This window comes from Scardinius erythrophthalmus, assembly GCF_964197995.2.
Source record: "Scardinius erythrophthalmus genome assembly, chromosome: 14".
Classification (NCBI taxonomy): domain Eukaryota; kingdom Metazoa; phylum Chordata; class Actinopteri; order Cypriniformes; family Leuciscidae; genus Scardinius; species Scardinius erythrophthalmus.
This window is the reverse complement of record NC_138234.1, coordinates 8935084-8948366: the sequence shown is the minus strand read 5'-3', so window position 1 is coordinate 8948366 and position 13283 is coordinate 8935084. Positions and strand designations below refer to the sequence as shown.

Here is a 13283-nt window from a genome sequence, read left to right as displayed (position 1 = left end):
CATTTGCAATATGTTTGTAAAAGGTGTTTTTATGCATGTTTAACATGAGTTTTCGCTGTTCTGACCAGCAGGGGTCGCCAGCATGAGGAATGTTAAACATATGACAATGAAACATGAAATTCAATAAAAATGAACAATACCCAGTTTCCTTAAACACTGATGTGTTGATCCTGATGGCCACACATGATTCAGAGAATATGATTGGTCCAACACGGATCACAACAAACATGGGAACATTTGACTTGTATAATAGATTTATACCAACGTTTTGATATGCGTTATCAAAACCCATTGTTGTTTCCATGACAGTGATATTTCATTACATATATATATATATATGTAATGAAATATCACTGTCATGGAAACAACAATGGGACCCAGTAGTGAATGCAATAAACGAGAGTTTATTAAAAGTACAAATAAACTTAAAAGTACAAATAAGCGGTCTCACGAAGCTTGATATAAAGTTATGTTGTCTGTCAACTCAGGTTTGATCCAGAGTTTGTGATTAACTCTGAAGCGCGTGCACCTGAAAGTGTGACATCATCAGCGAACAGCCAATCACAGGGAACATGGAGAGCATCAGTTTGATTCACCCCTGGCGAGAGAGATGACGCAATTCACTTCTCTTCTAAAGATTAAAAGATCATTATGAAAAAAAAAAATTAAATTAAATGCATTTACAAGGCAGGAGTAAACACTGTTGCTGCAGTGAAAGTTTGAGAAGGAAGCTGAAAGAAAATATCTGACCATATCGATGCAGATGAATCAAACAATAGGCCTAATAATTTAAAGTTTCACAAAGAGCTCAAAAGAAAACACAAACTTAATCTGTTTAAAAGTGTTAGATATTAATGCATGTATTATATTTATATTAGTTTAAAAGAAAGTTAAATATTGTCAATATAATAATTATATATATATATACTATTATTATTATTATTATTATTATTATTATAATTCATAAAATATATATATGGTAAATAACAGCAAAGTTACCATGGCGATGAAACTAGGCATGTGCCGGTATTCGGTAATGCGATAAATCGCGGTAATGAATATGCACGATATTGTTATCGCGGGCACTTCAAAATACCGCGAAAAATTATAATCCGAATTTAGATTTTTAGAACGCGCATTATAGCTTATTTTCCATCAACCGCTTAAACAAACACTGCGTATATGCTGCGCGAAACACGTGCGCACTCTGATGTAAACAATCGCCACGTGTATAAGCATGCGGCCGGTGCGCACTTCTAGTGCATGTAAACAGTCCTCACATGGAGAAGCAGCATGGTGGAAGGAGGAACGCCACCGCATACAGTCTATGGCCGCCGCCGAACTATCCGGATCCATCCCGCTTCTAAAAGCAGAGCTGCCAACTCGGCGCATTCAGCGCGAGACTCTTCACACGTTCACGCCACACATCCGTTCTCACGCAGAGAAAAATCGCAGAGCAAAGAGGACACGAAGACCGACAAACAAGACAGAGCAGGTTACTTTTGATATGAAACACATATACGCAGTGTTTGTTTAAGCGGTTGATGGAAAATAAGCTATAATGCGCGTTCTAAAAATCTAAATTCGGATTATAATTTTTCGCGGTATTTTGAAGTGCCCGCGATAACAATATCGTGCATATTCATTACCGCGATTTATCGCATTACCGAATACCGGCACATGCCTAGTTTCATCGCCAACAATTGTTGAGACAAAATTGGTTTTTACACCACCCCCCAATCCATCTGTTTCTCATGTGCAATTAAAATATCGTGATAATACCGTATACCGTGATAAAAGCTCACTCAATTAATCGCAGCATGAAAAATGTGATACCGGCACATGCCTAGATGAAACTCGCTACAAACTAATCCACCTTCTTGAGCCTGAAAATCCAGAGTTTGCTCAAACTAATCTCGAACTGACCTGGGTAACAACTGAACCCAGCGTCTGCAACAGCCACAGAACGACAGATGACAGTCTTTAACGGAGAGGAACGACAGATGACAGTCTTTAACGGAGAGGAACGACAGATGACAGGCTTTAGCGGAGAGGAACGACAGGTAACAGGAACAGTGGGCTGGTGGCTCAAACTGCAGAGAGAAGCCGAGAGAGAACAGCAGATAATCCATCATCAGTGAGAGGTCAAACTAAACAGACAACAAAAGAGAGTGGCAGACATGAACCAACAATGAGCTGACAGAGAACGACTGCAACACCAGGGTAGATATAGGGAGAAGATGAACCACGACAATTACATTTATTTGATTTATAAAATGAGTAGGCCTAAATACCGTAGTAAATTTTTGGCATGAAGGAAATTATTCATGTTGCTTTCAATGATTTTTACTATGGTCCATTTGTTTTCTTGTTCCAATTTGTGTTCGGTGTTTCTCTGTTTCTGTGTTCAGATAAGACAGAGATAGAGAAAGTGTCAGTGAAGAAGGGAGGATCTGTCACTCTGAAGACTGGTGTTACTAACATAAAGAAAGATGATGAGATCCAGTGGAAGTTTAGACTATACGACTCTCCCATAGCTCAAATCACAGGAGGGACCAGGACAATCTCATCATTCGCTACTGGTGGGAGATTCATATTCAGACTGAAGCTGGATCAGGACGGATCACTGACCATCAAAAGGATCAAACTGAATCACACTGGATTTTATGTACTTTACTTCACCGATGGTGACAATACTTCAATGAAATTATTCAAGGTCGAAGTCTCTGGTGAGTAAATCACATATGTCAGTATAATAACAATCTTGTTTTAGATCAACCCTGTCAGACATTTAGATGAAAGACTGAGTTTGTATGATGACACTTTCTGATTTCTGTCAGAACAGACTCTGTCACTGTGTGTGAATCATTGTAAATGATTGTGTTATTAAAAAATCAACTCCTCCCAACTATATATACATACATATATATATATATATAAGCAAAGCAAAGGTTTCCTTTAATATGATCTGTCTTGTGTGTTTTCTTTTAGAAGATAACCCAGAGGAGATGCGACAGTTCCTTTGAACAGTGTTCCCTGACTCCGTACTGTGACATTATCAACATTTCAAAATCAGATTTCTCGTCGTGTGAGTCTCTAAACCCCCATATGAAGGAAATCTAGCTGTGTGTGTGTGTGTGTGTGTGATGTTAAACAACAGGATAACACACAGACATATTTAATTTACTATGTTCTTCACACTGATCTTTAGACTAACTCTCATCTTTATTTGATCCTCTAATGTAAATCTAATCAAAATTTCACATTTCATCTGTTACTCATTGTATATAATACACACTGTATAATCCAGTTTCTGTTTCTGCATCTATTAGACAAAATATCTGATGAGAAATGTCATGTAGAGACTATATAAGAAGAATGTGTGTGTGCTAAACCAGTATTTCTCGGACTAATGTGTGTTTTTATATAACAAGCATGTTTAATCCTGAGCTTTAGATACTTTAACAGTCTCTTCACTTCTAGAAGTTTCTAGAAACAGTTTAATTGAAGAAGCTTCAGTGTGACTTTGACTGTTCATCTCTGTGTGAAACTCTGATATTGCAGGAATAATCTGCACATTTATATTACTCTAGTATTATTTGGCCTTACTCTATTTGCTTATATTATAATCTGTCTTTTTATGATACATAATTGCTCTTATATTTTTATCAATCTATATTGTGTATTATCTGAAGTGAATCTGCCCATCTGTGTCTCTCAGATCAGATGTGAATGTGAAATTATAAACTCTGATTCTCTGTTGATGATTTTCACTGTTGTGTGAAATTATTGATTTCTGATTGTTCTTTCATTTCATTTTATTAGAGAAGCTTCAGCTTGAATCTTTTGTATTTGCTGATTTGAGCCGGACGCACAGCGTTCACTTCATGCTTTACTGAATAAAATAATCAAAATAAACCACAAAAACACAAATCTTGAGGCTGTCGTCTGCTTTATGCTCATCCTGATCCTCCAGACTGGAAAACTGGAGAAACACCATTTTGGTCACACTTGTGTGTAAAGGAATAATAAAGTTGCTCAGAATAAACACATTTGACTGGTACAATGTAAAAAAATTACACTGATAATAAAGAAAAACAGCAAAAAAATAAAAAAATAGTTTTATACAATCCAACAAAACATTACAAAGACCCAATAGGAAAGGATCACAAGGATCAAAAAAGTTTGTATTATAATTACACAATCAACTTCCATTATGTAGTTTGAGGGGGAATATTGATACTGTGTTAATTCATTCTCAGTGTGTGAATGTGTATTATAACAACATGTTAATCATCAGTTTTAAGGAAACTGCAGAGAATGAGTTGTTTGGTCGCTCCTCCACTAGTTGGCGCTCCAGTGTCTGTCATCGTGTTTAATTCACCAGTCGCTCTCTTTGCTCCTCTGCCTGATAACCTTTTCACATTATTTTATCTCCTATTGTAGCTTTACAATCTGTTCATTGAAAACTAAAAACTATTAAACACAGCACGTTTGCTCATTTCAAAGTTGTTTACAGTGACTGTTGTTGTTCGTGGTTTGGCCACAGTGAGGCGCCATTTAACAGACAGTCAATTCACAATTCACAAGAAATATGCTTCAAAATATAATGGCAGGCACTGCGATATATAAAAAACTGGTGTTTGAAATTAAATGTTTATGAATAAGATCTGTTTATACTTTTACAATTCTGTCATCCTTTTCTCACCCTCAAGTTGTTCCTAAACTGTATGAATTTCTTTCTTCTGCTGAACACAAAAGAAGATATTTTGAAGAATGTTGTTAGTAACCAAACATTTGCTGATGCCCATTGACTTCCATAGTAAGATAAAAACCCTATGTATGGAGTCAATGGAGATCATAAACTGTTTTTTTACTAACAACATTCTTCAAAATATCTTCTTTTGTGTCCACCAGAAGCAAGAAACTCAAACTCATTAAAAATAAAATTAAAATTCTTACAATCTTTTGAACAATGAACATACAAGGGCAATAACATCCCAATAACATAAAATTAAATATAATAATAAACAAATATAATAGAAAAGAAAAAAAGAGAAAGCAGAGAGAAATAACTACAAATAAGTACAAAGAGTTACAAATTATTCAAAGATTAAGGCTTTAAAATTATTTCGTTTATTTTTTCTTTTGCTTTATTATTTATTGTTTCTTTTAACGTATACAAGTAGTGACCTATTTCTATATTAAAATGAGTAAAATATATATATATATATATATATATATATATATATATATATATATTACTCTCCATTTAAGTGTAACGCTGAGGTCAGCAGACACGAAGACGAGTACATGTTCAGCAATGAAACCGAAACTAAAGTGGAGTAAACAGAAGACACAATGTCAAAATAAGGGTCCACATAATATAATAACAGAACATAAACGGTAACCTGACAATAAGCTTGTTAGGCCATTGTTATATAACAGTTAGTTCCGATCCTCGAATCTCACTTTATGAGAGGCTTTCTGCTGATATTTCACCAGGATCGGCATTGTCTCTGCGTGTTATAGAGAGGCTTTCATCAGTGCAGTTACACTGTTACACCACAAGATGGCGCCAAGCGACTGTCTTTGAGTGAGTCATTAAACTGTTCATTCAACGGAAATCCGGATTCATTCAAAGATAGATGTAATGAAACAAACTACGGTACATTAATTCATTATTTTAATATTTATAAATACATTTTTACGCTCCACTTTACAAGGCTCAGCTGAGCAGCAACGCTTCCGGTCTGCTGCGTGAGATCACGCGAGGCGCTTCCTCTGGCACGATCAAGCGCTATGATGGAGGAGCCAAGATGGCGATCTGGGTAGACGCTTTCCTGTGAGCTCGTGAATTTTTCAAAGTACCAAACTTTTAGAATGATCCTAATGGACTCAAAGATTGTTTTCTGAGAAGTGACTTGTTGCCTCTGTATTTTATGTACGGACAGTAGGACTAATTAACCTAAAAAAGAGAAAAAAGTGAAGTTCTTCCGTCGTCGCGTTATGAAACAGTGAACCGGCTAGCTTATAAAAGAAAAGTTAGCAACGTGACAGATTAGCATTGAAAATATGGCTAAAAAAGAAGCAAGACGTAAGGGAGGACTGATAATGGACCTGGAGTCTGATGCTTTCCCAAGCTTATGTTCACCTCTTCCTGAAACCCCTCTGAATAGCCCCAGTCCAAAGAAGGTCCGCACTGAAATTTCGAAGAAAGGAGCGGAAAATGTATCCAATGCTGATATCCTGAATGCTATTCACGGACTGAATGACCGATTCTCCAAGTTTGAAGAAATGGTGAACAAGAACACGGCGGAGATTGTTGTCATGCAGGAGCATATGAAAGACCTTGGGATGCATTGCAAGGCGACAGATGACATCGTGAAGAAGCTGAATGAGCGAGCGACTGCAATTCAGGAGCGGCAGGAGGAGGCTGAGAGATATAGCCGACGATGGAATCTCCGTCTGCTTAATCTCCCGGAATACAGCAACGAAGATGTGAGAAAGGAGGTGCTGGAAATAATCGCCAAGATCATTCCAGAAGAAAAGTCCAGACTTGGGTTCCTGGTAGACACCGTACACAGAGTGGGGAGAAATAAAGAAGACAACAAACCACGTCCCATTATCATGCAATTCACCATGCGCACTTTCCGACACAAAGTATGGAGAGCCTCCCTCAACTCCGATGTGTTGAAAGGAAAAAATCTATGGATGGCAGAAGACCTCACTTACATGGAGAGACAGTGCAGGAACAAACTCTGGCCAATGGTTAAACAAGCCCGAGACGAAGGGAAGAAGACCAAATGGATCGGCCCGGTGGCCATCATTGATGGTGTAAGACATACAGTTTAAGAGTCAATTAGTTGAATAATAAGGTGATCTTAAGTTAAGTTGAATGCTAAGTAATATTAATAGATCCCTTAACTACCTCAAGCTAACTCAGGTTATTGTTCACAAGGAACAATGGTTAATTTAAGTTTACATGTTTGATTAGATGTATTGATTTACCAGAAAAATGTTCATACCTTAAGTTAAATTTTCCTACTAAGGCACTTATTGTCTATTGTATAGTACAATCACATTGATGTGATGGTTACCTATGCTCGAAATTAGCATACTGCACGAGTACTAGTAGTTAAATAACTATTTCTACAGTGGCACAGTTACTTGCTTAATTATGCAATTTGTTCACTTCTTTATATTAAAAAAGAGAAAGAAATGAGTCTTCAATTTCATAAGGTACTCAATATTTAGAGTTCTCGTTTGAGAGTACCTACTTGTGTGTCTATATCTCAAAACTTTACAAGTTCTTGTTTATTTTACAGACTTCTAGTTCACTTTACTTTATTTTTCTATGACAGACTTCCATTTCAGTTCCTTAAAAATAATATCCCTTAATGTTAGAGGTATCCGTGACAGCACCAAAAGAAAATCTATTTTTATTTTTTGCAGACGAAAAAATGCAGATTTAATCCTTTTACAAGAGACTCACTCAAGTGAAAATGACGTGAAATTTTGGAAAGCACAATGGGGTGATCAGTGTTATTTTTGTCATGCCTCTCAACAATCTGCTGGTGTAGCAATTCTCCTCAACAAATTTAAAGGTATTATTATTGAATCATTATTTTCAGATGAGGGTAGATGGATTATTTTAGTTTTCAAACTGGATAACACCATTTTTATAGTTTGTAACTTATATAATCATAACAACACAGCTCTAGCCAAAACAATGTGTATGCAATTGTGTAAGAAACTTGAAGCTCTTAAACTGAAGTACAAAGAAGCACAATTGATTCTTGGGGGAGATTATAATGATGCTCCAGATGATCTCTTAGATCGATTCCCGATGAGAACAGTTCAACATTCAAGATTTAAAAGCATTGCATATATTTGTGAACAACTTTAGGTTATCGATGTATGGCGATATTTAAATTCTGATACAAAAGAATTTACTTGGAGTAATGCGAATAGATCTTTACAATCCAGAATTGACTTGTGGCTTATATCACCTTCTTGCACACAATTTGTTTCAGAAGCATCTCACGATTTTGCTCCCTTATCTGATCACAAATTGATTAAAATTCATTTAATAGGCACTAACCAAAATCAAAACAATCTTCGTGGTTTCTGGAAGCTAAATAATGATTTATTAAATGATGATATATTTTGTGGTGATGTTAAAAGAACAGCGAAACAGATATTTAGGGATCCTAAAATGAATCATACACAAAAATGGGAATACTTTAAATTTAAGATAAGAGAAGCAGCAATGAGACGGAGTAAAGAAATAAAAAATAATAACGCCTCAAAAGAAATTAGTATCATGAACGAACTAAATACATTATTGAAGAAAGATAGTCTATTAGAGGAAGAAGAAATTAAATTGAAGAGACTAAAAGAAGAAATAGATCATACATATATTAATATGGCTAAAGGAGCCTTCATAAGGTCAAGAGCAAAATGGTTGGAATTAGGCGAAAAGAACTCTAGCTACTTTTTTGCCCTAGAGAAACGAAATCAAAAAAGAAACAATATCTCTGCACTCAAGATTGATGATGTCATAACCACTAATCATTTGGACATTTCAAAATATGTTTATTCATTCTACAGTAACATATACAAATCAAATTCCCAAATCAATGATTGTGATAAGTTTATTGAATCAATTAAAAAATATACACCAACCATTTCAGAGCCCTTCAAAACTAATTGTGAACGACCCATCACAAAATCAGAAATATCAGAAGCAATCCAGTCAATGAAAAAAGGAAAATCTCCAGGCAACGACGGCCTCTCGGTTGAATTTTATTTACATTTTTGGAATATTATTGTGGATCCTTTATTGGAATTATTTAAGGAATGTCAAGATAGGAAAGAAATGTCAACAAGTATGAAACAGGGTATTATAACATTAATTCCTAAACCGGAAAAAGATCACCTTATGATAGAAAATTGGAGACCTATTACGCTCCTAAATATAGATTACAAAATTATTTCATTGATATATGCTAAAAGGTTAAAAAAAGATCTTAGAGAAATTATCGCCGAAACTCAAACTGGATTTATGTCCAACTGTCATATTAGTTCCAACATAAGGCTTGTTCTTGACTTATTAGACTACTCTGAAAACATTGATAATGACTCCCTTATAGTTTTTCTTGATTTTTACAAGGCTTTTGATACGGTGGAATATCATTTTTTATTTAAAGCACTTCAAACCTTTGGTTTTGGTCAAAATTTTATTTCAACAATCGAAATGTTTTATAAAAATATTGACAGTTGTGTCATACTATATCCAAACACTACCAAAAGATTTCCAGTGCTGAGATCCGTCCGTCAAGGCTGTCCGATTTCTCCCTTTTTATTTTTGATTGTTGTCGAATTGCTCTCATTACATATTTTAAATAACCCAATAATTGAAGGTTTGTCTATTTTTGGAAAGGAAATTAAACTGACCCAATTAGCTGATGATACAGCATTATTCTTAAAGGACAAACATCAGATTGAAAAAGCTGTAGCATTAATAGACGAATTCTCAGCTGCTTCTGGACTAAAATTGAATAAATCTAAATGCGAAATTTTATGTCTGTTTGAAACAAATGTTAAAACCATATATAATATGCCTGTTAAAAATTGTATTAGATATCTCGGTGTTTTTGTTTGTAAGAATGTTATAGAGCGCCAACGACTTAACTTCTCCCCCAAAATGAAAAAATCTAAAACTATATTGAACCTATGGCTTCAAAGAGACTTATCAATCTTAGGTAGGGTCCTTTTGACTAAGGCTGAAGGAGTTTCTAGATTTGTGTATCCAGCACTCTCCCTTAATGTCTGTGATTCTACATGTAAAGAAATCAATGATATGTTTGTAAAATTTGTTTGGAAGAATAAGCTCCATCATTTGAAAAAAGCTTTGCTTTCTGGTCCTAAAGCTAAAGGGGGTTTTGATCTATTAGATTTTGTAGATTTAAATTATACTTTTAAAGTTAAATGGTTAAAGGAAAGTTTAAAAGCTCCAGATTCATTATGGAATTTTATTCCTCATAATATATTCAAGAAGGTTGGAGGTCTCAAGTTCTTACTGTCTTGTAATTACAGTATTTCTAAATTACCAGTTAAGATGTCGGAATTTCATCAACAAGCTCTGTTAGCCTGGAAGCTATGTTATTCACACAACTTTTCACCACATAAATCTATCATTTGGAACAATGAGTGTATTATTAAAAGGAACAAATCATTGTATTTACAAAACTGGATAGATAAAAATATCATTTATTTAAAAGATTTATTTAGCCCTAATGGTCAACTTCTTAGCTATGAAGACTTTCTTACACAGAAAACTTTCCCTGTAAAATTTAAAGAGTTTAGCTCAGTAATTAACTCTATTCCCAGTGGAATATTAGAATTAATGAAAAGCTATGTAGAGCAAAATGTACAACGCACTACTCCTAACATTCTTTACATAAACGGTATTGACATTCTAAGCAAAAAATGCACTAATAAACATATCAGAGAATGTTTCTACAATGCCAGAAAAATAATACCTAGAGGGAAATTCTTTTGGAATGCTATTTTTATGAATATTAATTGGCAGAAGGCGGCTTGTTCCTTTTAAATTTTGTGTCACAAATAAAATTAGAGAATTACATCTAAAAATACTACATAACATATACCCATCTAAGATGTACATTTCAAGATTTATTGATATTGATAACAAATGTACTTTTTGTAAAAATGAACTTGAAAATGTAACCCATTTGTTTTATGGTTGTTCATACAGTAATGCATTTTGGAAAGAACTTGAGAATTATATATTATGTAAAACAAAACACAAAATCAACATTGAGGGGAAGAACATTATCACTTATTTTGAATACAAAGAAAAGAAACTATGTACTATAATAAACCTTTACATTTTGTTAGGCAAGTTTCATATCCATAAATGTAAATTCCAGAATTCTTCACCATCATTTAAGTTGTTTATGATAGAGGTGGATTTTTATTTTAAGTCTCTTAAATTAATTACAAACGAGAAATGCATATCAGTAATGAACATTCATTCAGAAATGTTTAATGGATAATATGTCATTAGAACTATTTTTGTCATGGGATACAAGTCTGTCACAAACTTATTTTTCTTTATTGGTAACTTGATTTTTTTTATTTATTTTTTTTTTCAACCTTTAACGTATTGTATTGTTACTATTATAACGAATGTGAACTGGAAAGACTGAAATGTTGTTGTTATAAATAAAAATAAAAAAAATCAAGCGCTATGATCAAGCGTGCCGAGCCCGATCTCACGGGAAAACGTACAAATTCTACGAGGTGGCTTATTCGTACGAATTCATACGACCTGACTCGTACGAATTAGTACGATTTTTGCTAAATCGTACATATTTTACGAATTGTCCAATTCGTGTGAATTCATACGAATGACCTACCCCTGACCCCGCCCCTAAACCTACCCATCACGTGGGTTTAGACAAATCGTACAAATTCGTACGAGCTAGGTCGTACGAATTCATACGAATTAGCCAACTTTTTATCATTCGTACGAATTCGTACGAATTGGTCGTGAGATAGCGTTGGAGCGCCGCACAAGCCCTGAAAAGTGAAGCCAAAACGTCTCGATCGCCCCCCGGTGACTGGTCCTAGTATAGGTCATAAGCCCCGCCTCCCCGTGTTATTCAACGGGATGTGAGACCAACTAAACAATTAAATTACACTTCAAATATATTTTTTCCAAAGGTGGTTTATTTCATTTGCTGTCGTTTTTATCACGCTGATGTAAGTTTGAGTGTCTGTTTCAAAAATAAGTTGGATTTTAGTTAGTTACGTGATGCGGGGGTGTAACGTCATGATTGACAGCTGTGATTGACAGGTTCTCGAGCGAAGTAGTCACTGAAGCACCAGCGGACATTTTTTTCGGGATCTTCGGAGGACTGAGGAGATTGTATTTACTTTGATTTAACAAGTCTCTCTTCATACTGCAATCATTTTTTTAAAAAGTGTGCAGAATCAACTCTCCCTCAGTGCATTCTGCGAGAGCGAGGGCGGTGCGTTGATTTCGCGGCTTTACTTCCTGCTCACTACTGCGCAGGTCCCGAGATCGCTACTGCGCAGACTCAAGTTCCAATATGTCAGCGCCATATCGGGACTCTGGCGGCTTCAGTTCTCATCAATGGAAGAGAGCAGAGGGGCGGCGTCGTCCATCTTTTTTTACAGTCTATGGGCACGATCAGGGGCGTCAGTTTGTGTTGAAAAGTGGTGGGGACAAAAGATCAGATGAAAAAACATTACAGCAGGACGGGAAAAATATTGAATAACGGTGCCGCACGATCATCTTAACATTTTGAAGTGTGTGATTTTTTATTTTTTTTTACTATAAAGAATTCAAGTACAAGCAATTAAGGCATAAATCAACAATCATATCGTAATCGTGTTGATAGATCACTTAGAAGAAAGAACATATAAGAACAAAAAAGAAATATAATAAAATAAAAACAAAGGGGTGAGGGTCTTAGTCCAATAACCTAAACAAATCCAAAACAGAAAGAAGTTTTAGGGCATTTCTATCCGTCATCCAATGAAGAGATTCAACAAATAGCTTCAAGTCATTCTTCCATCCATTGAAATGGGGTTTGATCTTTAAAGGAGCTGTATGGAAGATTGTGGCCAAAACTGGTACTGCAATCACTTTCAAATTACTGTAGGTTGGTGCAGAGCCATAGAGAGAAAGAGTTGCGACACTCTTTGATGTCGCCGCTATGGCTGTCACGTGGTTCATGTAAGCCCCAATAGTTCCAAAACATACGCTGGCTGTCATGTTCTTCTATGGGACAGACAGCAGCGATTGCATTATTGAACGGTAAATATAAAATAAAACACACCCCAAGTACTTTTTCCGCTGTTATTGCATTTTGTTAATGTCAGTTTTGCATTTGGAGATAAGTTTTAGGCTATATTTTTGGAGGGAAAAGCTAGTGTTCATGTTCGCATGGGTAGTAGCACTGGCTTTAGCGGCTCTAACTTAACTTTTCCATATCATTCATCTGATGATGGACGTCTCATGATATTTATTTTAGCACAACTGGGCTGTATTAGGCTATTGATTCCCGTGATTTTGCTTATAAATTTTGATCCAGCCATTAGCCTACCTTCGTGATCACGCAAAGAGGTCTGCCGTGGCGGTCCGTTCAGAGTTCGCTTAAGCTAGCTCACTTCTTCTGATGAAAGTGGCCACCCCAGGACCACAACGTGAAACATTATCATGTTAA

The 13283-nt window shown here is 35.5% G+C and overlaps 1 protein-coding gene across 3 annotated transcripts in view; it reads left to right on the top strand.

Annotated features, from left to right (window-relative positions):
- Positions 1-3933, top strand: part of LOC308701935 (uncharacterized protein) — a 166878-nt gene extending 162945 nt beyond the window's left edge. For 2 of the 3 annotated variants that reach the window (XM_081384414.1, XM_081384413.1), the window contains 2 exons: positions 2412-2729; positions 2992-3933. In XM_081384414.1, coding sequence (XP_081240540.1) covers positions 2412-2729; positions 2992-3026 — 353 coding nt within the window. In that variant the 3' untranslated portion in view covers positions 3027-3933. The remainder of the gene's footprint in view (positions 1-2411; positions 2730-2991) is intronic. The other variant, XM_081384415.1, reaches the window with a different exon arrangement.
- Positions 3934-13283: the final 9350 nt, after the last annotated feature.